Raw genomic sequence first — 26,865 nt, 5'->3', positions numbered from 1 at the left:
AACTACATTTTTTTGGCAGTCAAGTCTTACCTGCCCCAGAAGTTTTTAATTACATCTCTGAATGGGTTGGTTAAGAATATCTAGAAGGGCAATTTAGGGTTATTGTGGTGCAGTGGTAGTGCCCCTGACCCTGGGCCAGAAGACCTGGGTTCAAGTCCAATCTGTCCCAGAGATGTGTTTTAACAAATTCTAACAGGCTTACTTTTAAGTCTGTTGTGGCTCAGTAGTAGCATCCCTATCTTTGAGACAGGAAGCTTGGGTTCAAGTTCCAATGCACCAGAGTTTGCAATAAGACCTCTGAACAGGTTGATTAGAAACTGTCTAGAAAGGTGAATTGAGTTAAATGAGTAGAAAAGTAGATTTGACCTTGAGGGCCCAGTGGACTCTGCAGGGACTAAGGTGCATCAATAACCTGGACAAAGATATTTTGATTGAATAAGTTGACGTTCATTTTTTATAAGCTACTATTAACCATTTGATTGTAGTTTTATTACAAGGCCCCATCAGGGGATGTCTAACCATTTGAGGACTTATTGTTTTAAAAAAAGTAAAAGGACAGATTGGTGTTAGTGAACCACCTCAGCTGTAGATTTAGACCAAGATATTCGGACCCATCTCTAACAATAAGAAATGTTGTTTTCATCATCAATTCTCTTAGCTGGAAGCCTTTAATACAACTAAACACTATTCTTGAAAAGGAGGGGAACATTAAGTCCAGCATGCTCAAACAGGATTCAATCCACTATGCTCCTCACCAAATCCTTTACCTCTTCATTTTATCTCCACTTAAATGCATCACCAGTTTACTTAAACTCCTGTTTCTGTTGACCCAGGTACCTTGTTCTTCTTGTTCTTCGTCCTTCATTTGAAACCTGTAGAAGTTTGCAGGACTGCCTGTGATGTGGAATATCCTTGCTGTTCCGCCAATTCCATTTCTCAAATCTGGCTTTCCAGCAAAGAACTTCTTTTTTATCAATATGGATTTTTGCTTATATCTGCAGAGGTTATTTGTGATCATGTGCTCCTATTGAGGACTGCCATTTGATGGCAATGGATCTTGTGAAATCTATACCAATGTAATCCATCGCTATCCATCCATTGCTGTACCCCTGCATTATCCTGAGTTTTCCTCCCTGTGACAATTCTTTACCATTTATATTCCAATGGACTGGTTCATCCCTTTATATCCAGTTGGTACCAGTTGTACAGATCAACTGTTCAACTTTGGCAATATCTTCAGTTTTGAATCACAGAATATGTTAAGATGATAAGATCATGCCTTGCTCTCTGTTAAATCAACATTACTATCACGGTAACATAGTAGAAACATAGAAACTATAGCATGGCCTAGGCCACTTGACCCTTCAAGCTTGCTCTGTCAATCAGTATAGCCATGGTTGATCCTCTATCTCAATGCCATATTCCTGCTATCTTCCTCTACCTCTAGCTGCATTTAAAATCTAAAACTTTATCAGTGACTGGTTTCCTTAGGAACTTCCTTTTCTAAAATCTCCGTCCTTTACCATCTCTGCAAAAGCTCTGTCAATTGTTTTTTTTTCATCCAGCCTCTGTTTCTCTCCCATTACCAACCTAGTTTTCTTTGTGCATATGACTTATTTCCTTCTGCTTTAGGTATGTTGCCATCACAGGCAAAACTATGTATTCCTGCAACATTTTATAGTAACTCTATGTAACAAGGCCTTAATTGCTGAGGTTGTAGTCCTGATTTTCTTGTAAAGGACTCTGAGAAACTGGTCTGTACAAGTAAAATAAGATAACACTGGTGTTTAACTCAAGTTGCCGTAGGTGTGCACATTTGTCACCATGAATGTGATTCTTCTGAAAAATGCAACTGTTTTGAGATTGCAAAGTTGCTTTCTTTTTCACTGTGGTAAGTGCCACTAAATATCTGGAACTATTTTTCAGTACAAGTACAAAACAGCTTACCGCAAGCAGCTTGGTCACCATGTTGGATGCCGTAACCTTCAGGATGACCCCAAGATGGTTTGGTCCATGCACGTGGCCAAGATCCAGAGTGACCGGGAATACAAAAAGAACTTTGAGAAAACAAAGACCAAGTTCAACATGCCAGTCGACATGCTGGACATCCTGTTGGCCAAGAAATGCCAGACGCTGGTCAGTGACATTGACTACAGGCGGTACCTGCATCAGTGGACCTGCCTGCCAGACCAGACTGATGTGATCCAGGCAAGGAAGGCCTACAATCTGCAAAGTGATGTGAGTATCTTACCGATGGTATAATGGAGTTACTCATTCTGTTCAAAACTCTTCACAATGTTGATCACTGGAAATTAATACCAAGTCTTTCCAAATTAAAAAAAAATCTCTAACATAAAGCCTGTTGCCTTAATCTAAGAAGCTTCTTGTTCTCTCTCCAACCTTTTACCTTGATTTAGCTTAGATAAGTTGACACATGATCACATAGATATGTGTTTGACACTGAGATGTCCTCCGGGCAATTAGGGACCACAATAAGCGCTGCACTAGACAGTGACTTCCTCATCCCATGAATGAATAAAAAAAAATTCAGTAAAATGATGCCTGATCTGCATTTTAATTCAATCAGTTTTCCTTAATTCCATGAATAGTTTCAAAAATTATTTTAAAAAATCAATCTATCTCAATTATTACATTTCAATTGATCAACCTCAATAGAATTAGTAAGGTTGAAGTTCTGGATTCTCACTGCTGTTCACTTTGTGTCAAGACATGTTCTGTGATGTCACCCCTGTATTCCCATTGTTTATTTTTAAGGTTATTTGCCCTTGTTTTGGATTTCCCCACCACAAAAATAACATTTTGTTCTCTCAACATATTAGGCTTCTGTTTCAATAGGTACCTATCTAACCCAGCTCATGGCCCTCCAGCTGGGAGTTCTGAAAAGAGGGCATAGTTTTATTGCTATTTTACCTGCATGTGAGGAATGCTTTGACTCTGATTTTTTACGTTCTTGTTTGGATCTCTGCAAGACAGTGCTTTCTGGCTGTCAGCTTAAGCCTAGGATCTCAAACGAATCTACTCCGTTGTTGCCATTGCATTCTGGAATTAAATAATGCAAATGCTGGAAACACGGTTGAGGCACGGTTGAACAATGCATTGTTCAATTACTTGCCATTATTACTATTATTGCACATGGGCGTTCAATATTGTATTGCAAGGACCTGTGTGAGAGAGGTGGTGTACCAAAATTTGAGATGGCAGAGTAGAATCCAACCTTCTCCTTTGTAATCACCTGAGAAAGAATAAGAAGGACGGCAGGCATTTTAGATCACAGTAAATTTGCACAGTTTTACCAATAATCAATGATCTTTTATTACCTTCCAGATTCTATACAAATCAGACCTTGGGTGGCTAAAGGGTATCGGATGGTCTCCTATAGATTCACTAGACGTGGCCAAAGTCAAAAAAGCTGGAGAGATCCTGAGTGAGAACAATTACCGTCAGCACCCTTCCAAGTTGAAGTTCACCAGTTTGTCTGACTCCATGGATATGGCCCTGGCAAAGAATAATGCACATATAATGAACAAGGCAAGAGCATTTTACTCATAGGCAGTGTAGTTGATGTGGCAAATATAATCCCCATGCACTTGTTTCTATAATTTTCTTTCTTACATTTATAACAGAGACTTTACACAGAAACTTGGGAGAAGGACAAGGTGAAGATTCATGTCATGCCTGACACTCCTGAGATTCAACTGGCCAAAGCGAACACACTGAACATGAGTGATGTAAGTGTCCTTTCAGATGTGCAAAATTCATTAGTTTTTCACACATCTACACAATGGTAAATATTGCTGCAATTTAGGGAATGTTAATGTATTTCACACAAGGTGTTAGACTATTGGCTCACTGATTTCTCCAGGGGTCAATACAATTTTCTTTAGGAAGGCTTTTCTTGATTTTCTCAATGGTTATGCTTTGGTTTTCCAGGGCATATTTTCATTTCACAAACCCATTTATTAGATTGTGCCATCATGTTTTAAAAATGTCATCCGTATTTGCGTTGACATGTGGGATATTTAATTCTCACAGAAACGGAATGAGAATTCATTAATATTGTTGATAATTGTCAATTCTCCATTAAACTAAAAGCCATAACGTACAATAAAAGCCCTAATTTTCCAGACTCCACCGTGTTTCAATAGTTGTAGAGGATAGATAAATCCCCTGGGCCAGACGGCATATACCCATGGTTACTACGGGAAGTGAGGGAAGAGATTGCTGTCCCTTTGGCAATGATCTTTGCATCCTCACTGCCCATTAAAGTAGTACCAGAAGATTGGAGGGTGGCCGGTTATGACCGGTTAGTCTTACTTCTGTGGTGGGCAAATTATTGGAGAGGATTCTGAGAGATAGCATTTATAATTATTTGGAAAAGCATTTGTTTGATTAGAAATAGTCAGCTGGCTTTGTGAGGGGCAGGTCATGTCTCACAAGCCTTACTGACTTCTTTGAGGATATAACAAAAATACATTGATGAAGGTAGAGCAGCGGATGTGGTATATATGGATTTTAGCAAGGCATTTGATAAAGTTCCCTACGGTAAGCTCATTCAGAAAGCAATGAGGCATAGGATTCAGGGAAATTTGGCTGTCTGGATACAGAATTGGCTGTCTAAGAGAAGACAGAGGATGATAGTAGATGGAAAGTATTCTGCCTGGAGCTCAGTAACCAGTGGTGTTCTGCAGGGATCTGTTCTGGGATCTCTACTCTTTGTATCTTTATAAATGCCTTGGATGAGGATTCGGAAGAATGGGTTAGTAAGTTTGCCAATGACATGAAGTTTGGTGGAGTTGTGGATAGTGTGGAGGGCTGTTATAGGTTGCAACAGGACATTGACAGGTTGCAGAGCTGGGGAAAGAAGTGGCAGATGGAATTCAACCCAGAAAAGTGTGAAGTGATTCATGTTGGAAGGTTGAATTTGAATGCAGAATACAGGGTTAATGGCAGGATTCTTGGCAGTCTGGAGGAACAGAGGAATCTTGGGATCCACATCCATAGATCCCTCAAAGTTGCGACCCAAGTTGATAGGATTATTAAGAAGGCATATGGTGTGTTGGCTTTCATTGGATTGAGTTTAAGAGCTGTGAGGTTATATTGCAGCTTTATAAAACCCTAGTTAGACCACACTTGGAATATTGTGTTCAGTTCTTGTTGCCTCCTTATCGGAAAGATGTGGAAGCTTTAGAGAAGGTGTAGAGGAGATTTACCAGGATGCTGCCTGGGCTGGAGGGCAGATCTTATGAAAAAAGATTTAAGGGAGCTAGGGCTTTTCAAATAGGAGCGAAGAAGGATGAGAGGTGATTTGCTAGAGGTGTACAAGATGATGAGAGGCATAGATACAGTGGATAGCCAGAGACTTTTCCCCAGGGCAGAAATGACTATTATGAGGGGGCATAATTTTAAGATGATTGGAGGAAGGTATGGAGAGATGTCAGAGGTTGGTTCTTTACACAAAGAGAGGTGGGTGCATGGAATAAATTGCTAGTGTAGGTAGTAGAGTCAGATACCTCAGGGGCATTTAAGTGACTCTTGGATAAGCACATAGATGATAGCAAAATGAAGGGTATGCAGGCTAGTTTTTTTTATCTTAGAGTAGGATAATAGGTTGGCACAACATCGTGGGCCGAAGGGCCTGTACTATGCTGTACTGTTCTATGTTCTATGTAATCAACATGAGACAAATGCATGTATTAATAGCAAGCATTTTTTCCAAATAACTGACACACATACTTTCTACACATGAGCAAAATTTCACCTTAAATATACTCTCTGTAGATGAATGAAGTCCAAGCTAATGTATTTCCATCATAAATGCACCAAACTGGAATGTTTTAATTGGGCAATCACTATGCTTTTATCTATAACTCACATCTCAACCTCAGATTTAAATTTAAGAATTGACAGAGTGTTCATCATAATGGAATCTCCTACAAATTTTTCTGAAGTTATAGATCGTGAACTTACATAACCTTAATGAAGAGATTCCACATTCCTTTTCAGGGAATTCATTGCCTCAATGATTTCAATTTATTCTCATTAATTGAGTATTCCTTTGTTAATGAGTTTAAAATTGTCCTCCCTTCTTTCAACTTTGTAGACTCCCTCTCCTCAACCCCTTGAGTCTCCTTCTCCCTTCCTGCAACCACATTCACCACTCGATATTGAGCTCCCAAAATTCCTCTCTCAGCCCGCTTCTTGCAGCCAGTACTTGCTACCACTTCCTCCTTCCCTAAACAGCCCCCAGCTCCTTTGGAACCTCCTTTCCTCCACATCTTTCTTTCAGCCACTTTCTTCTTTTTCCCCTGGAGCATTCTTTTCCCCCAATCCCTTTGTCACCTCCTTCTTCGCATTTCCAGAAAACTATTCCTCTGCCCAGTTCCGTGGTCTCTTATGAGCCCATGCCAAATTATTGCACTTCGTATTGACACTCCCAGAAAACTATTGACTCACAAGGCATTGTATTGTACCAATGAACTTGGAGATGACAAGAGGATGTGTTGTTTCAAAATACTTTAAAAAACAGTAATTATTTTTTACCTTTGAAATTATGAAATTGACAGCAAAGATCAGGGTGCAGGTTCAGGTGGTCCAACAGAGTATGATGTTTGAACTCTCAGAAAGCTATATGCTGGGAAGCTTGAAGGGCCATTGGATGTGCTGGAAGTTGAACAGTCTGGATTGTGGCATGCATGGTGAATGAACGAGAGAGTAGAGGATGTGTTATGAATGAGGGCTCAGGGGCCTGATGCTTTTCATAAATTGGGGAAGAAGTTCCACAGCAAGGAGGTAGCCTGCTGTGTTCATCCAGCTCTACACCTTGTTATCTAGCCTTTTACTCACCCCAGATCAGCACCCTGTAATCCCTGTAATTTTGTACAGAACTTTCTTAGTTTAGCTGGCCCAACTACAGTCCACTCTGCGCACCAAACCCCACCCCTGCAATGAAATCCCATCTTTCCAAGGGATTTCCCCTGAGGCAGGTGTATGGAGTCAGGTGTTTTCCAAACTCCGGATACCCACCTTGACACTGAAAGTACAGCTCATGGAAACGGAATTCCAGAGTTTATACTGTAGAGACCTTAAGGGACGGCAACCATGATTGGGGTAAGGGAGCAGAGTGCAGAAATCACTGGAAGTGGAAGAACACAGAATTCTTGGTGATTGAATGCTGCAGACTTAAATATGCTTTGTTCGTCTGTAATGTGCAAGGGATGGGGAATAAAAACTGACACAATCTACTTGCATATCCAGCCATTTTTTAATAAGAAAAATGTTTAAAACTTAGTGCATTACAAAGCAATTGTTGAAAAATACAGTTGTCCACAAGATAGCCAATTGAGATATCCTTGAAGTCAATTAGATCTGACCTGACTAGCATTGTTCTGCTTCCAAACAGGGCTTACCTCTTTGTCTTGCTCCAAACACAACTTACCCATAAGAGCTAACAAGGTGTAGAGGTGGATGAACACAGCAGGCCAACAGCATCGGAGCAGTAGGAAAACCTACGTTTCGGGTCTGGACCCTTCTACAGACATTTTTGAATTCATCTGAGCAAACACACTAGAAAAGATTCTTTTTCTCATTTGCAAGCCCAAACATTTTCGAGATTCATAACCCATTCTGAGGATTTTCAGCATGGTCCGGAGTGTATACTTGGCAGTAGGGTAATGGAGGCGTTCAGCAGGCAGGCTTGCAATTTTGGGATCCACTAGTCTTTCATATTCTTGGAGATTGGTGAGTTGGCTTTATGCTTTTGAACAGATGTCATCAAACCATTTAGAAGTATATTGCCTCCTCAACATCCAGCTCTCGAGTCTGCTGCACCTTTGCAACAACTTCCAGCATATTCCTTTAGCACAACATGTGAACGAAGACCAAATTCAACATTCCAGTAGATATGCTGGTCATCCTGCATGTAATACATTCCAGTACAAGTGCCCTGGGTGATTGTTATAATATTCTTTCTTTTTGATGGGCATGGGGTCAGATCTGAATCAAGTCCACCTTCATCCTGTTTTGGATGGCCCAGCCAAACATGCTAACAAGGGCAAAGGATACTGGCTGCTAAGTAAATAGATTCCTTTGGCCAGAAGTGTTAAAACTTAGAAATATATTTTAACCACATCTTCATGTATCTAGACTATTCTCCTGTTTCTCTTCATTTTTCCCACCGCATCGAGCAATTTGCTGATTCCCTCCACGACCTTTGGCTGTGATGAGCATATACAGAGGCTATAGTTTTTGTTTGCTTTGCTGTTGAAGGAAAAATCGAACTAGGTGTGTGGGAGCCAACAGTGCTGATCCCAACCTTAGTAATGCATTTTTAACTGTAATTGAAAAGGGGTCTCCACTAACGGTCATCAGCAAACTTACAGATCTCTTCAACACAGTTTGGCTGAAGTCAAGAACATTAAAGGAAACCACTCTTGTTTTGAACCTGATGCTATAACTATTTCTTCTTCCTCTCAGAAACTGTACAGACTCGCTATGGAGGAAGATAAGAAGAAGGGCTACGATTTACGCCCTGATGCTATCTCAATCAAAGCAGCCAAAGCGTCCCGTGATATCGCTAGTGATGTGAGTGATCCTGTAAATTTTGATTCAGAGAGTTCTACATTAACAACAGCGATGGCTATACCCTTTCTTTGGAACTTAAAGTCAATGATTCAATTGAACATTACTTGTTTGACTTCTGTTTCAGTACAAATACAAAAGAGCCTACCGCAAGCAGCTTGGTCACCATGTTGGATGCCGTAACCTTCAGGATGACCCCAAGATGGTTTGGTCCATGCACGTGGCCAAGATCCAGAGTGACCGGGAATACAAGAAGGACTTTGAGAAAACAAAGACCAAGTTCAACATGCCAGTCGACATGCTGGACATCCTGTTGGCCAAGAAATGCCAGACACTGGTCAGTGACATTGACTACAGGCGGTATCTGCACCAGTGGACCTGTCTACCAGACCAGACTGATGTGATCCAGGCAAAGAAGGCTTATGATTTGCAAAGTGATGTATGTATTGGAGACCAAGAGGAATTATTATTTCTACAGTAATGTCTGAAATACTATCACATTGTAACAACTGTTAGAACTAAGTGCTGCATGTACATGTTTATTATTATTAGCAATATCTTCAAGGTAATCCTGTATTGAAAAAGAAACTAGCTTGTGCATGGTTTATTCCATAGTCTTTATTTTCTAAATTTAATCGTACATTGCAATGGAGATGGAGTCATTGTGTCATACAGAATGGAAGCAGACCTTTTGGTCTAACTAGTTCACGCCAACCATTTTCCCAAGCTAAACTCGTCCCATCTGCCTGCATTCAGCTAATGTGCCACCAAATCTTTCCTTTTCATGTACTTATCCAAATTTCTTTTAAATTTTGTACCTGTACCTGCATCTATTGCTTCCTATAGCAGTCCATTCCATAGACTAACCACACACTGTGTTTTTAAAAAAAGTTGCCTTTCATGTCCATTTTAAATCTCTCTCCTTTCACCTCCAGAGTATGCTCCCATCTTAGGGAAAAGACCTTTGCTATTTACCTTATCTATGCCCCGCATGATTTTATAAACTTCTTTAAGATCACCCCTCAATCTCCTACGCTCCAGTGAAAAGCATCCCCTCCTATCTTCTTTACTCTCCATCTTCGGTCCGCCTCCCCCTCTCTCCCTATTTATTCCAGTTCCCTCCCCCCATCCCCCTCTCTGATGAAGGGTCTAGGCCCGAAACGTCAGCTTTTGTGCTCCTGAGATGCTGCTTGGCCTGCTGTGTTCATCCAGCCTCACATTTTATTATCTTGGAATCTCCAGCATCTGCAGTTCCCATTATCTCCAGCCTATTCCAGTCTATTTTTATAACTCAGACCCTCTATTCCTGGCAACATCCTGGTAATTCCTTTCTGAACCCTTCTCTTAATAACATCCATCAAATAACAGGACATCCAGTACTTGGAAGAGGTCTTACCAATAGCCTGTACAACCTCAACATGTCCCAATTCCTATACTCAAAGGTCTGAACAATGAAGGCTAGCATGCTAAATGCCTTCTCAACACACTACCAACCTGTGACACTAATTTCAAACAACTGTGTACCTGAACTCTTAGGTCTCACTGTTCTACAACACTATCCAGAGTCCTACCGTTAATTGTATAAGTCCTGCCCCTGTTTGTTTACCAAAATGTAATACCACGCATTTGTCAAATCAAAGTCCATCTGCCACTCCTCAACCCATTGACCCAATTGATCAAGATCTCTTTATAGTCATTGATACTTGGGGAGGCAAAGGTATCATGGTATTATTGCTGGATTGTTAATCCAGAGACCCAGATAAGGTCCCAGGGACCTGGGTTCAAATCCCACCACAGCAGATGGGGGAAATTGAATTCAGTAAAATACCTGGAGTTAAGAGTCTAATGATGACCATGAATCCATTGATGATTGTTGGGTAAAAACCCATCTGGTTCATTAATGTCCTTTAGGGAAAGAAACTGCCATCCTCACGTGGTCTGGCCTAAAGATGACTCCAGGCCCACAGCAATGTGGTTGACTCTTAACTGCCCTCTGGGCAATAAATGCAATGCCCTAATCCCATAAATAAAAGAAACCTCCTTCACTGTCTCCTATACCACAGATTTTTATGTCATCCGCAAACCTACTAACTATGCCTCCTATATTCTCATCCAAATCATTTATATAAATGACAAACAGAAGTGGACCCAGTACCAATCCCTGAGGGACACTGCTGGTCATAAGCCACCAGTCTGAAAAACAAACCTCCAACACCACTGTCTTCTCCTACCGTAAAGCAAATTTTGTTTCCAACTGGCAAGTTCATGCCAAATCCTCACGTGATCTAACTTTACTGATAGCCCACGACATGGAACCTTATGAAAGGCTTTAGTAAATCTTTCTTTCAGAATCATCTGTTGTGATGTTAAAATGTAAACAATAATAAATAATTAATAAAATAACTACTGTGTTCAACTATTCCAAAGACAACCCATTAAATGGTCTACCCTCCCACTTCCTATTGGTACTCCATATGGCCCAAAGAAATTGAATTATGACAAGCCATCGTGAACTCTGTAGCAAAGCATAAACTTTAATGTATTTTCTGTTACACAAATAAAGTGTAGTTCGGGACTGCAACAAAATCAAATAGTTGATGAGAAAATCTTACAATGTAATAATATAGCTTTTCCCCAAACCATACCTTCAACCTTTAACAATTTCACTTGTCTTTATTTAGAACTAACCTCACTCATACTTCAGTTGTGAAAATAGTAAAGAATTGTTGTTGTGTTCCAGATTCTATACAAATCAGACCTTGGGTGGCTAAAGGGTATCGGATGGTCTCCTATAGATTCACTAGACGTGGCCAAAGTGAAAAAAGCTGGAGAGATCCTGAGTGAGAACAATTACCGTCAGCACCCTTCCAAGTTGAAGTTCACCAGTTTGCCTGACTCCATGGATATGACCCTGGCAAAGAATAATGCTAAAACAATGGACAAGGTTGAATTACTTTGCTTTTCTTGTTGCTTTGAAAATACATATTTTTCAATCAACTTATTTGGTCAATTGACATGCTAACACATGTGTATATTTTTCAGCATGCATACACCGAAGCATGGGAAGCAGACAAGACCAAAATTCACATTCTTCCAGATACACCACAAATAATATTAGCAAAACAGAATCAGATCACTTGCAGTGACGTAAGTGTGTGCAACTATTTTATGATTGACTAACTAGTAGAAGTTATGCTCAGCCTTTACAAACACTGGTTCAGCCTCAACTGACTACTAAATTGCATTCTGAGTGCTACTGGTTGGACAGGTTGCCAAAGAAATTTACTAGAAAGGTACCTTGGATGAGGAACTTACGTGGAGAAACAAGAGTATGGAATTGTTCTCCTCGGAGCAGAAACGCTTGAGAGGAGATTTGATAGAGCTTTTCAATTCCACAACTGATTTTGAAAGAATGAAGAGGGATAAACTATTGCCTTTGGCAAAATGACCACAAGCAAGAAGCCACTGATTGGGAAAAGCAACAGTGGCCACGGGAGAAATCAATTTTTTAAAAAAATGGTTTATAGGATCTGGACATTGCTAGCTAGGCAGCATTTCAGGTGATGGTGTAGTGGTATCACTGGACTGTTAATCCAAAGACCCAAGTAATGCTTTGCAGAACACCTCCGCTCAGTTTGCAACAAACTACTGCACCTCCCAGCCGCAAACCATTTCCACTCCCCCTCCCATTCTTTAGATGACATGTCCATCATGGGCCTCCTGCAGTGCCACAATGATGCCACCCGAAGGTTGCAGGAACAGCAACTCATATTCCGCCTGGGAACCCTGCAGCCTAATGGTATCAATGTGGACTTCACCAGTTTCAAAATCTCCCCTTCCCCAACTGCATCCCTAAACCAGCCCAGTTCGTCCCCTCCCCCCACTGCACCACACAACCAGCCCAGCTCCTCCACTCCACCCACTGCATCCCAAAACCAGTCCAACCTGTCTCCGCCTCCCTAACCTGTTCTTCCTCTCACCCATCCCTTCCTCCCACCCCAAGCCGCACCCCCATCTACCTACTAACCTCATCCCACCTCCTTGACCTGTCCGTCTTCCCTGGGCTGACCTATCCCCTCCCTACCTCCCCACCTATACTCTCTCCACCTATCTTCTTTTCTCTCCATCTTCGGTCCGCCTCCCCCTCTCTCCCTATTTATTCCAGAACCCTCACCCCATCCCCCTCTCTGATGAAGGGTCTAGGCCCGAAACGTCAGCTTTTGTGCTCCTGAGATGCTGCTTGGCCTGCTGTGTTCATCCAGCCTCACATTTTGTTGCCTTGGATTCTCCAGCATCTGCAGATCCCATTATCTCTAATGGTTTGGGGACCTGGGTTTGAAATGTGGAAAATGAATTCAATAATAGTTTGGAATTAAGGAGTCTAATGATGATCCTGAATCCAGTGTTGATTGTCTAAAAAGAAACCCAACTGGTTCACTAATGCCCTTTAGGGAAGGAAACTGCCATCCTTACCTGATCTGGCCTACATGTGACTCCAGACCCACAATAATGTGGTTGACTCTTAACTGCCCTCTGGGCATTAGGGATGGGGAATAAATGCTGTCTTGCCAGTGACATCCTCATCCTATGAATGAATTTTAAAAAAATCACCTTTCCCCTAATTGCATTGAAGGCAGTTCAGAGTTAAAAACTCTATTGTTGAGGATGTGGAGTCACATGCAGACCAGACCAGGTAAAGATGGCAGAGATAATGGGAACTGCAGATGCTGGAGAATCCAAGATAATAAAGTGTGGAGCTGGATGAACACAACAGGCCAAGCAGCATCTCAGGAGCACAAAAGCTGACGTTTCAGGCTACACCCTTCATCAGAGAGGGGGATGGGGAGAGAGTTCTGGAATAAATAGGGAGAGGGAGGAGGCGGACCGAAGATGGAGAGAAAAGAAGATAGGTGGAGAGGAGAGTATAGGTGGGGAGGTAGGGAGGGGATAGGTCAGTCCAGGGAAGACGGACAGGTCAAGGAGGTGGGATGAGGTTAGTAGGTAGGAAATGGAGGTGCAGCTTGAGGTGGGAGGAGGGGATGGGTGAGAGGAAGAACAGGTTAGGGAGGTGGGGACAAGCTGGGCTGGTTTTGGGATGCGGTGGGGGAAGGGGAGATTTTGAAGCTTGTGAAGTCCACATTGATACCATTGGGCTGCAGGGTTCCCAAGTGGAATATGAGTTACTGTTCCTGCAACCTTCAGGTGGCATCATTGTGGCACTGCAGGAGGCCCATGATGGACATGTCGTCTGAGGAATGGGAGGGGGAGTTAAAATGGTTCGCGACTGGGAGGTGCAATTGTTTATTGCAAACCGAGCAGAGGTGTTCTGCAAAGCAGTCCCCAAGCCTCCGCTTGGTTTCCCCAATGTAGAGGAAGCCACACCGGGTAGAGTGGATGGCAGTTTCCTTCCCTCACGGACCTGAGCTGTTAAGAGTAATTTACAAGTGTTATATAGTTACAATTAACTAGCTTTGTAACTCACGTTTTTTTTCATTGAATTGAAATGTCACCTTCTGCCATCGTGGGATTTAAACATATGCTCTTAGAGCATTAGCCTGGGGTTCTGGATTGCTCATGCAATCATATCACCACCAATCAGAACACCACTGCGTCCTTTAGTTTTTTTTAACACTTTGAGTTGTGATCTGAAATGCATAGCCGGAAGGCCTGGGTGAAAGCAAATTCAATAGTAGCATTTGAAAGAGAACTAGGTACATACGTGAAGGATAAAAGTACTGATCGGGCTCTTTGGAAAGACCAATTGGAGAATGCTTAAGAAAAAGGACTGGCACAGGTACAATGGCCCAAATGGCCTCCACACTTCAGGTTGAAGGGTCACTAGACCTTTTCTTTTCTATTCATTTGTGGGCTGTTGATGTTGCTGGCTGGCCAGCATTTCTTACCCATCCCTAATTGCCATTGAGAAAGTGGTGGTGAGCTGCCTTCTTGAGCTGCTCCAGTCCTCCTGCTGTGGGTTGACCCACGATACTATTAGGGAGGGAATTCCAGGATTTTGACCCAGAAACAGTGAGGGAACGGCGATATATTTCCAAGTCAGGATGGTGAGTGACTTGGAGGGGAACTTGGAGGGGAACTTTGAGGTGGTGGTGCTCCCATGTGTCTGATGCCTTTGTCCTTCTAGATGGAAGTGGTCCTGCGTTTGGAAGGTGGTGTGTGAGGATCTTTGGTGAATTTCTGCAGTGCGTCTTGTAGACAGTACACATTGTTGCTACTGAGCGTTGGTGGTGGAGGAAGTGGATGCTTGTGGATGTAGTGCCAATCAAGGGGGCTGCTTCGTCCTGAATGGTGTCAAGCTTCTTGACCTGATTGGAAAAGTCCTAGGATGTTAAAAGAAGTAGCTACAGAGATAGTGGATATACTATCAATAATCTTCCAAGAAAACCTAGATCTTAGAAAAGACATAGAGGATTGGAAAACTGCCAATATAATAACGATATTTGAAATGGGAAAGAGGCATAAAATAGTCTGAAACATCAGCCTTCCTACTCCTCTGATGCTGCTTGGCCTGCCGCGTTCATCCAGCTCTCAACCTTGTTATCCCAGTTAGCTTAACATCTTCTTTAGGAAATTATTAGTCTATTCTAAAGGATATAATAGCAGAGCATTTAAAAATACAGAAAATCATCAAGCAGAGTAAACATGATTTTATGGAGCGTAAGTCATACCTGACAAATTCACAAGAATTCTTTTGAGGAGCTAACAAGCAGGATAAAGGGGTAAACAGTGGCTATAATATGTTTGGATTTCCAGAAACTGTTTGATAAGATGCGATGCATTTGGTTGCTTAATAAGATAATAGCTGTTTGTATTTGAGATAGTATGTTAGCACAGTTAAAGGACATTTTTCAACTAATAAAAAAATGGAGTTTTGGGATAAGGGGAGCATTTTCAGGATGACAACTTATAACTAGTGGAGTGCCACTGGGATCAGTGCTGGGGATACAATATATACAACAATGACTTGGATAAAGAAAATGAATTTACTATAGCAAAGTTTACTGCTGTCACAAAAATAGGTTGGAAGGCAAATGGCCAGGATGCCACAGAGTCTACAGAGGGACATAGACAGGTTAAGTGAATGGGCAAAAACTTGGCAAATGGAATATAACATAGGAAAATGTGAGGTTGTGCTCTTCGGCAGGAAGAGAGGAGCTGAATATTATTTAAATGGAGAAAGACTGCAGAAAACTAAATGATAGAGAAATTTGCGAGTCAATATGTATAAATCACAAATGTTAGAATCCTTTTTCAGCATATACCAGGGAAGGCAAATGGAATGTTGGTCTTTATTTCAAAGGGAATGAAGTATAAAAATAGGGAAAATATGGAATTGTTAAAACTTTACAAGGCAGTAGTCAGCCTGCAATTGGAATGCTGTAAACAGTTTTGGTCCCCTTTGATGAAGAAAGATAGATTGGCATTGGAGGCAGTCCAGAGAAAGTTCATGAGGTTATTTCCAGGTATGGAGGGATTGGCTTATGAGAAGAATTTGAGTAGGTTAACCCTGTAATCATTGGAGTTTTGAAGAATGAGAGGTGACCTTATTAAAACATGGAAATTTCTTAGGGGACTTCATATGGTAGATGTGGAAAGGTTCTTTCTGCTTTTGGGAGAGTTTAGGACCAGAGGCATAACTGTGGAATAAAGGGCTGCCCATTTAAGACAGAGATGAGGAGGAATTTATTCTCTCAGAATGTAATGAATCTTTGGAATTCCTTACCACTGAGGGCTATAGAGTTCATGTAGTTAAGTATACTTAAAGCTGAGATCGTCGGATTTTTAATTAGCAACGGAATCAAGGTTATGGGACAAAGGCAAGAAAGTGGAATGGATAATTATGAGAGCAGCCATGATATCATTGAGTTGCTGAGCAAATTTGGTGGGCTGAATGGCCTACTTCTGCTTCTGTGTCTCGTGGTTTTCCAGTGTTATGCGTACACAATGAATCAGCTCATTTTTAGATGAAAATGTAACAAGCTGAAAGACCAAAATTTAACAAGCTGAACAGTACAAAAACAGAAAGAAGTCTGTACAGAGTGAAGACAAGTCAGATGCAAAAAGGCAAGACCCCACCCGAACCCTACTCTTAAAAAGTCAATTTTGGGAAGTTGCTGGAAGATTGACAATTTTGGACTTTCGCTGAACATGTTACTATTGTCCCCATAGAAATTGTACAGACTCGGTATGGAAGAGTCAAAGAAGAAAGGTCATAACCTGAATGCTGATGCCATTCCAATTAAGGCAGCAAAAGCCTCCCGAGATATTGCGAGTGATGTGAGTTGACAAATTTATCTGTTTATGGAATGCCAAATGAGAAATAGCAATAATTATCATTTTCCAAGTGTATTTACATCAAACTAAATTTAATGAATGATTTTGATATACTTTGTTTGACCTCTGTTTCAGTACAAATACAAAACAGCTTACCGCAAGCAGCTTGGTCACCATGTTGGATGCCGTAACCTTCAGGATGACCCCAAGATGGTTTGGTCCATGCATGTGGCCAAGATCCAGAGTGACCGGGAATACAAGAAGGACTTTGAGAAAACAAAGACCAAGTTCAACATGCCAGTCGACATGCTGGACATCCTGTTGGCCAAGAAATGCCAGACTCTGGTCAGTGACATTGACTACAGGCGGTACCTGCACCAGTGGACCTGCCTGCCAGACCAGACTGATGTGATCCAGGCAAGGAAAGCCTATGATCTGCAAAGTGACGTGAGTATATAAAAATTCAAAGTGATATGCTTTGTGTTTGCCTACTGTTAACAGAAACTTGGATGGCATTCTGAGTAGTTGATACATTGTAGCAAATTCCATCTCTACAACTCAAATCTGTAAAAGTATACATCTACACTTCCCAATTTGGGCTGGATTGGGAGTCAGATGAGGTGACTAGCAAAAAGTAGATGAAACTCCCTGAGTCCCATGGCAGACTGTGTGAGAAGACTGCCTGGGGTCTCTAACACCATGTGTCCAAATATTAAATGAAGATTAAAACATGAAACATCTCATCCACTCACAAAATGAGGGGTGGATCTCATTGAAACCTGTAAAATTCTAACAGAACCAGATATAGGAATGGCGTTCCTGTTGATGAGGAGGTCTCGAACTAGAGTCCCACTCTAAGGAAGTGCGGTAAAACATTTAGGACTGAAATGAGTAGAAATTTCTTCACCCAGAGAGTTTGAACCTTTGGAATTAATTATCACAGAAACAAGTTGAGGCCAAAACATTGTATGATTTCAAGAAGAAGTTGGATACAGCGGTTGGGGCTAAAGAAATCAATGAATATCAGGAAGAGGCTATTGATTTGGCTGATCAGCTATGATCATAATGAATTGAAAACCAGCCTTGAACAGATTAGTACTGCCCCTATTTTCTATTTTTCTATGTTTTTATCCCCTCATTTTCCTCACCCTCCTCAACTTGTGTCACCTAATGGCCTATACCTGTTTAATGACCCTGTGCTGTCCTTATTGTGTAGCTATTTTCCCAGGCCTCCTATACTCATGTGCCAATCTAGGCACATCTACACATATCCCATGGTGTCTCATGCCTGTGCTCCAAATCATCCCAGGGCCCAGGCCAACTAATGGAATCTCATATTCCTCACAGATATCCCTCTTTGCCTCTCTTTCCATTCCAAATCGTGTATTATGAATTGTGGGCATAGGTCAGAATGCTTGCTAACAGAAAATAAAATTCTATTATATCACCATAGGAAAAAAAACACATAATACAAATAATGCAATGTGTCAACATTAATTTAACTAATACCTACGCAAACACATATTTCAGTTAAATGTTCAGTTATCAGGATCAGTAAACAAATATTCATATTCTATAAGCTGTTAGAGCTATCCATCAAAATGCTGACTTAACAGGTGCCCTAAATTGAAAATGATAGCTTGCAAAATCAACTATCACAATCCTAGAAAGCCTTATGTCAACCAGAACATTGACATACTTAATGCTTTTTAAGGACAACTCCTTTGACGGCTTAATCCCAGTCATCAGCAAAATGATAGAAAGGGTCATAACAGCACTTGCTCAGCAATAGCCTGCTCAGTGATGCTCAGTTTGGATTCTTCCAGGGCTGCTTAGCTCTGGCCTAATTGTAGACTTGGTCTGAACATGGACAAAAGAGCTGAATTCCAGAGGTGAGGTGAGAATGGCTGCCCTTGACATTAAGTTTTAATTTGATATTTTGACTGAGAATGGTATAAAGGAACCCTAGCAAAACAGGAGTCAAGAAGATTTGAGGGGTATAATTTGGAGTCAAACCTGGCACGAAGGAAGATGGTTGTTGTTATCGGAGGTCAATCCTTTTAGCCACAGTACATCATTGCTGGAGTTCCTCAGGCTAGTGACCAAGGTTAAACATTTTTCAGCTGCTTTTTTAATGTCCTTCCCTTCAACATAAGGTCAAGATGTTTACACCATGTTCAACACCATTAGAAAATCCTGACATTGAAGCAGCCCATGTCAATGTTAGACAATATCTGGACAATGTTCAATTTAGGTTGATAAGTGGCAAATAATGTTTATGCCACAAAATGCCAGCTAACAACCATATCCAACAAGAAAGAGTCCAGTAATCTCCCCTTTAATTTCAAAGGTATTGCCAATGCTGAAACCCCCCTATCACCACCATGAGAGTCACCATTTATCAGAAACTGAACTAAGCTGATAATAGAAGCAATCCTGATAAGATTCACTAGGCTGATGTTGTGTATGGAGGGTATGGTCATGTGAGGAGAAGTTGAGTAGTTTGGGTCTGTGTTCATTGGAATGTAGAAAATGAGAAGTGACCTGATCGAAACATATAAGATTCTTAGAGACATGACAGGGTAGATGTAAAATGTGGAATACAGTGTGGAATGTGAAATTAATATGTTTTCCTTTAATGGAGAGTTCATGGCCAGAAGATATAATTTCAGAATAAAGGGTCACACATTTAAGACAGAGATATAATGGAATTTCCGCTCTCAGTGGGTAGCATATTTGTGGAATTCTTTATTGCATAGGGCTGTAGAAATTGGGTCTTTAAGAATTTTAAAGGCTGAGAGATTTTTTTTCAGTAATCAGTAAAGGAATCATGGATTACAGGGAAAAGGTAAGTGGAGTTGAGGATTATCAGGTCATCCATGATCTCACTGAATGGCAGAGCAGACCTGATGGACTGAATAGCCTATTTCTGCTCCTATGTCTTATGTTCTTAGACTAACCATTTAAGCACTGTGGCCACAAGCTCAGGTCAGAAGCTCAGATTTCCGTGTTGAGTAACTGATCTCCTATCTCTCCACTGCCTTTCTGCCATCCACAAGACACACAAGCCAGGAATGTGATTGAACACGTTCCACTTGCCTAGATGGAGCTCCAAAAATGTTTCATAAGCATGACAACAAACCAGGACAAAACAGCCCATTTGATCATTACCCAATCTGCCACTTTCAACATTCACTTCCTTCACCACCAATGCACAGCAGCAGCAGTGTGTACCATCTGCAAAATTCATTGCAGTAACTCACCCAAGGCAGTATCTTCCAAATCTGTAACCTCTACCACTAAGAAGGACAAGGGCAGCAGATGCAGAGGAACACTGCCACCTCCAACATTTCCTTCAAGCCTCTCACCATTTCAATTTGGAACTACATTGCCATTCCTGCAGTGTTGCTGGGTCAAAATCCTGGAGCTCCCTTCCAAACAGGACTGTGGATGCCTCTACAGCCCAGGACTGCAATAGTTCTTTGGCACCTTGCCACTACCTTCTCAAGGGCAATTAGGAATGGGTAATAAATATAATAGTCATATTCCATGAATGACAAAAAAAGAGTTTATGCATTTCTTACACATAAGCATATCCAACCTGTCACAGTTCCAATGGGTGTCTTACCTCCAACAAAGAGTACCTTAGGTCTTCCGAAGGTGTCCTGGAATGAGATCCAAAGGGGAACTTTGGCTATCCAAAAGAATCACACTGACAACAGACATGCTGTTGACTGGTTTAACTTGCACACTTTGGATTCCACAGTCCAGGAGTCCGAAATCCAATTGCATTGCAGCCATTTCAGTGTCAAGCCCAGCTGTCTCCAGAAGCCACATTTGTGGAAACAGCTTGCCTCCAGTCCTGGCCTCATGATGAAGAGTGATGGTAGGATCGAGGGGTGGAACTAGAGATTCCAAATTTCTTCCACTTTTGCTATGGCAGAGAAATTGGGACCTAAGTCTTTTTATGGATTTTCATGTATTGAATTGGGGGAATGCATGAAGTTTTGTGGTACATAATTAAATAGAGGACAAGGGAGAAAAAATTGGCAGCTTATTTGTTTTGATTGCATTGCTAGTTTTCTCTATTAAGAACAAATTTAAAAAAGCCACTATATAGTATAATCCCAGTTTCACAAGATAAAACCACTGATAATTCAGCTGTAAAAATCATTTGCCTTAATAAATCCAGAAGATAATTCTCTTTGCTCTCGGAGTTATATCCTTTTGGAACAAAGTGTTTTCCATGACTCGACTCATTTTCATGCCTGTTTTTGAGGTGTTTATTCCTGTAACAGGTGTGTACGTTTTCTGAAATAAGGCCTAAATCACAGAAACTTTAAATAGGATCATTGCTGTCCTGATCGGTCTTAGCATTTTAAGCCCCTCCATGCTTCAAGGTTGTGGCAAGATCAGATCTTGCAAACTGAACCCTTGGTAGTTGAAAAATGCATAAGCTCCATAAAACAGTCAGACGTACTTTAGGCGCAAGACTCATGCTGTATTATAGTACCTTTATCTTTTTGGTGATTTTACTAAGTTATCAGTAAAGAATTAAATAATTTAATTAATTATTTCAGTAGTTTGTAGCAGAGCTACTTGCAAACAACTATTCTGAGCTAAGGAACAACAGCTTGTTGTTTTTATAATGTGCTATATTTCTCCATTATCTTCAATGACAGAATGCTAAATCAATGGTGCATTAAATTTTCTAAAATAAAACAATAGCCTTGGCAATAATTCATATAAATTGTGTTTGGTAAACTGGGTAAAAGTAGTCTTTGATTGCAATGAATGCCATTGGAAAATGTTTGGCAATATAATCTAAGTTTTTTTTATTTGTGTGACACAGATCCAGTACAAAGCTGATCTTCAGTGGCTAAAAGGCATTGGCTGGATCCCAGCTGGATCTCTGGATGTTGAAAAGGCCAAAAAAGCCAGCGAAATTCTTAGTGAGAAAAACTACCGTCAGCCTCCAAGCACTTTCAAGTTTACCAGTTTAGTCGATTCCATGCCTTTAGTCCTTGCAAAGCATAATTCAAACACTCTTAACCAGGTAATGTGCATCTTAATGCATGAAATTACCTTCATTGTTATATGATTTCAAGTCTTTCTTATCTTCTATACTTTGTCGGTGTTGGTTAGCTCAGTTGGCTGTTTGGTGTGTTTGTAATGCATGGTGATACTAACATTGCAGGTTCAATTTCTGCATTAGCTGAGGTTTTCCTGAAGGCCCCACTTTTTCAACATTACCCCTTGCCTGAGGCATGGTGACCCTCAGATTAAACTTCACCATCAGTCATCTCTCTCTAATGAGAGAGCAGCCCTATGGTCCAATAGAACTATGGTGACTTTATCTTTCATGTTTTAAGCAGATATCTTTATAACTAACACAAGGTTCTGAAAAATAATAAGAGGCTGTGAACAATGTAATTCCCACACTTTAATCTCTGGAGAATAAGAAAAACCCATTAAGCGTGCATGCATCAGATATAACAACATTAATTGAGAAATTTGTTTATGAATGTTTTACTCAGGCCACTGCAGTAATCTTTTTTAACAAATAAGTTAATCTCTTTGCAGCGCTTGTACACTGAGGCATGGGAAAAAGACAAGGTTCAGATCCATATTATGCCAGATACCCCAGAGATATTGCTGGCAAGCCAGAACAAGATAAATTATAGTGATGTGAGTATATAAAATTGATTTTTTTTGAAAAAAAACAACTATTCCATCTACTCTGATGTAATGCTGCACTTACAATTCTTCTGTCTAGAAACAATATCGACTTGCGCTAGAAGAATCAAAGAAAAAAGGATATGATCTACGCCCTGATGCCATCTCTATTAAGGCTGCCAAGGCATCAAGAGACATTGCCAGTGATGTAAGTCTTTTTGTTATAATTTTATTTGAAATCGATTATTCGGGATTAATTAATTTTTGGGATATTTATTTCTATTTTTGTCATTTTTTAAAACACCTAATGGGTACAGTTACAATGACATTGCTATTTTTAACAGTACAAATACAAAACAGACTACCGCAAGCAGCTTGGCCACCACATTGGATGCCGTAACCTTCAGGATGACCCCAAGATGGTTTGGTCCATGCACGTGGCCAAGATCCAGAGTGACCGGGAATACAAGAAGGACTTTGAGAAAACAAAGACCAAGTTCAACATGCCAGTTGACATGTTGGACATCCTGTTGGCCAAGAAATGCCAGACTCTGGTCAGCGACATTGACTACAGACGGTACCTGCACCAATGGACCTGTCTTCCCGACCAGACTGATGTGATCCAGGCAAGGAAGGCCTATGATCTGCAAAGTGATGTGAGTAACTTGCTATAAACGTGAAAACTCCATTTAAAATTCCTGAGAAGTAGTTAATTTGAAATATCTTTGAAAATTCTTGAGAGATTGGCAAGGAAGTCTGAAGAATCACATTCTTCATAGCCATGAATATAATAAGGCATTGATCCTGTTCAGTTGACCATCCTATAAAAGAATTAAAGGAGAATGGTGAATATTTCATCAAACTGACATTCTTATTGGGCCCATATCTAAGGAAGGATGTTCTGACATTGGAGAGGGTTCAGAGGAACTTTACAAGAATGATCCCAGGGATGAAGCACTTGTCATACTGGGAGCGGTTCAGGATTCTGACTCTGAACTTGGTGGAGTTTAGAAAGGATGACGGGGAGCCTCGTTGAAATTTTGTAGGATACTGATTGGCCCAGACTGAGTAGATTGGAGAAGATTTTCCATTTGTAGGAGAGACTAGGATGAGAGGGCATAGCCTCAGAGTGAAGAGACAACCCTTTGGAACTGGGATGAAAGGGAATTTCTTCAGCCAGCAGTGGATAATTTGTGGAACTCATTACCTTGGTAGGCTGTGTAGGCCAAGCCATTGAATGTATTTTAGATGGAGATAAGTTCTTAATTGGTAAGGAGGGTGCAAGGGTTATGGAGAGAAGGATGGAGAATGGAGTTGAGAAACATATTGGCCACAATTGAATGGTGAAGCAGACTCAATCTAATTATGCTTTTGTGTCTTGTGGTCTTATAGTCATTGGATTGCCAATCCTGAAGAATTGTCAGCCCCTAGTCATATGGAAAGCTGACCCAATTGATTGAAGTACTTCCTAATAAAAATAATTTGAATATCTGCAGATGTTTGCCAACAAAGGTGGGCGATATATTTCCTCTCAATCAATATTCAGTTGATCATTGTACTGATGACAGGTGAGAAATGGGCCAGAATGGATTCTCATTGATGGAGAATTCAAATGTTTGGTTGGTATTGCTAGATCATCATTCATTTTAGTATTTATATGTCAATTTACAAATAATATTAGCCTAAGCCTGTATATTTTCAAATGAACTTCAAAAAGTTCTCCTTCAAATTATACTAAATACAAGGTTGGGGACAGAATTTAAGGAAGAAGTTTATTCTTGCATTGGTTACAAAGTGACCTGTGAGAGATATACACACAGTACAAAATGCTATTTAAATGGTAATTGGACTTATAGTCCATTTTGAATACATAAAACAAAAGATTGTATTTCAGAAATTGCTGAAGACGGGTCACTGGACCTGACACATTAACTCTGTTTTCTCTCCACAGATGCTGCTAGACCTGCTGACTTTTTCCAGCAATTTCTGTTTTTGCTTTGATGATGTGGAGGTATTGGATTGGGGTGGACAAGGTCAGAAGTCACATGACACCTGGTTATGGTCCGACAGGTTACTTGAAATCACAAGCTTTTGGAGCATTGCTCCATCGTCAGGCGAGGTAAAGAAAAGCACACAGGTAGAGAATTTATCGGAGGAGAGATCAAAAGATCACACAAGTGGTGTGAGCTGAGTGTCGACATACTGAATAATAAGTCACTTATTTGAATAATAATATTAAAATAAGAATAATAAGTGTCAGACAGTGTGAATAAAGTAATCAACAGCTAAATAGCAAGTGAAGGGATGACCTATAATCCAATTAATTAAGACAGAGATAATTTTTTAAAAAATTAAAAAATAAGGTGGTTCTGCAGAAAAACCAAATGTCTGGAAATAACATGAGAGGTATAAGTGTCACATGCTGAGGGTCAAAACAAAGTTATGCGTAATCCTAAACTGTACAAACTAATTCAGCTGTGACACTTTACTCACAACATCTGACACTTTAATCACCTGCAGAGACTTATTATTCAGCCTCCACTCAAACCATTTCAATGATCTACTGATCTCTCTGCCTATTGATCTCGCTGCCAATAAAGCCTCTACCTGTGTGCTTTTCTTCACTTCACCTAATGAAGAAGCAGGGCTCTGAAAACTTGCGATTTCAAATAAAGCTGTTGGACCTTAACCTGGTGTCCTGTGACTTCTGTGTTTGTTTCAAAAGACAAAGGTGTTGTTAATAGCTGGAGAATGCTAAAAGGGTATAAATTAAGGTGTAAAAGGGAGAGAATTGGTCCTTTCTTCTCGGTGCTAAGTAAACATTACAAAAACGTGAAAAGAAAACTAAACAACTGCAGATGCTGGTAATCAGAAATAAAAACAGAATTTTCTGATCAGGGTCTAGGCCTGAAATGTCAGCTTTTCTGCTCCTGAGATGCTGCTTGGCCTGCTGTGTTCATCCAGCTCCACACTTTGTTATCTTGGATTCTCCAGCATCTGCAATTCCCATTATCTCTTTCTCAGATGGAAATCCAGGCAGGCATAGCAGCATCTATGAAGACAAAGCAGAGGGAGCATTTCAGGTCCAGTAACCATAGAACATAGACCATAGAACACTACAGCGCAGTACAGGCCCTTCGGCCCTCGATGTTGCGCCGACCTGTGAAGCCAAACAGAAGCCCATCTAACCTACACTATTCCATTATTATCCATATGTTTATCCAATGACCATTTAAATGCCCTTGAACTTGGCGAGTGTCTCCCTGTTGTTGAAAAAAGTATTAATTCTGTTTCCCCAAACTGTAAATTTTTAACCATTCATTCAAAAAGTAATCCAGTTTTCTTCACTTGATTTTTTTTGTGAATGTGAGCATTGCTAGCTAAGCCAGTATTCACTGTCTGTCCTTTATTGTCCTTGAGAAGTTGATGGCAAGATGCCTTCTTGAATTGCTGTAGTTCACCATTCTTCAGAACAAACATGATAAGGCTGCAGAACGTTCTCAAGGGGGAGGGTGAGTATCCAGAAGTCATTGTGCATGTTGGCACAATTGATATTGTTGGAAATAGGGATGAGGTCCTGAGAAGTGATTGTAGAGATCCAGAAAAAATGTTAAAAACCAGGACCATGACAGCAGTAATCTCTGGATTACATCCAGTGCCATGTGTCAATGAGAGGAAGAACAGGAGGATGTGGCAGATGAGATAATGGGAACAGCAGATGCTGGAGAATCCGAGGCAACAAAGTGTGGAGATGGATGAACACAGCAGGCCAAGCAGGAGCAGTAAAGCTGACGTTTCGGGCCTGGACCCTTCATCAGAAAAGGGGGAGGGGGAGAGGGTTCTGGAATGAATAGGGAGAGAGGGGGAGACGGATCGAAGATGGATAGAGGAGAAGACAAGAGAAATGCAGTGGGAGAGAGATCCCCTGAGGTTTGTCCCGAGGGAGGAGAGTAACTTCTTCAGGCTAGGCATCCCTGAGAACTATCTCCCCCTCCCCATTTTCTGATGAAGGATCTAGGCCCGAAATGTTAGCTTTTGTGCTCCTAAGATGCTGCTTAGCCTGCTATGTTCATCCAGCTCCACACTTCGTTATCTCGGATTCTCTAGCATGTGCAGTTCCCATTATCTCTGATACAATTTTAACCTCACTGCGAAGCCTCTTCCAGGGATGCCTAACCTGAAGAAGTTAAGCTCCTCCCTCTGGACAAACCTCAGGGGATGTGGCAGATGAATGTGTGGCTAAAGAATTGGTGCAGGGAGGCAGGGATTCAGATTCCTGGATCATTGGGATATTTTCTG

The 26,865-nt window shown here is 40.9% G+C and overlaps 1 protein-coding gene across 24 annotated transcripts in view; it reads left to right on the top strand.

Moving 5' to 3' along the window:
- neb (nebulin) overlaps positions 1-26,865 on the top strand; it is a 275,824-nt gene that overhangs the window by 91,110 nt on the left and 157,849 nt on the right. For all 24 annotated transcript variants that reach the window (XM_059647492.1, XM_059647488.1, XM_059647498.1 and 21 more), the window contains 13 exons: positions 1,927-2,238; positions 3,346-3,549; positions 3,645-3,749; positions 8,494-8,601; positions 8,726-9,037; positions 11,339-11,542; positions 11,641-11,745; positions 16,786-16,893; positions 17,026-17,337; positions 21,743-21,946; positions 22,474-22,578; positions 22,667-22,774; positions 22,911-23,222. In XM_059647492.1, the coding sequence (XP_059503475.1) occupies positions 1,927-2,238; positions 3,346-3,549; positions 3,645-3,749; positions 8,494-8,601; positions 8,726-9,037; positions 11,339-11,542; positions 11,641-11,745; positions 16,786-16,893; positions 17,026-17,337; positions 21,743-21,946; positions 22,474-22,578; positions 22,667-22,774; positions 22,911-23,222 (2,499 nt within the window). The remainder of the gene's footprint in view (positions 1-1,926; positions 2,239-3,345; positions 3,550-3,644; positions 3,750-8,493; positions 8,602-8,725; positions 9,038-11,338; positions 11,543-11,640; positions 11,746-16,785; positions 16,894-17,025; positions 17,338-21,742; positions 21,947-22,473; positions 22,579-22,666; positions 22,775-22,910; positions 23,223-26,865) is intronic.

Source organism: Stegostoma tigrinum, chromosome 7 (genome assembly GCF_030684315.1).
Source record: "Stegostoma tigrinum isolate sSteTig4 chromosome 7, sSteTig4.hap1, whole genome shotgun sequence".
NCBI lineage: Eukaryota > Metazoa > Chordata > Chondrichthyes > Orectolobiformes > Stegostomatidae > Stegostoma > Stegostoma tigrinum.
The sequence above is the reverse complement of the archived record's forward strand: the minus strand, read 5'-3'. Positions and strand labels throughout refer to the sequence as shown.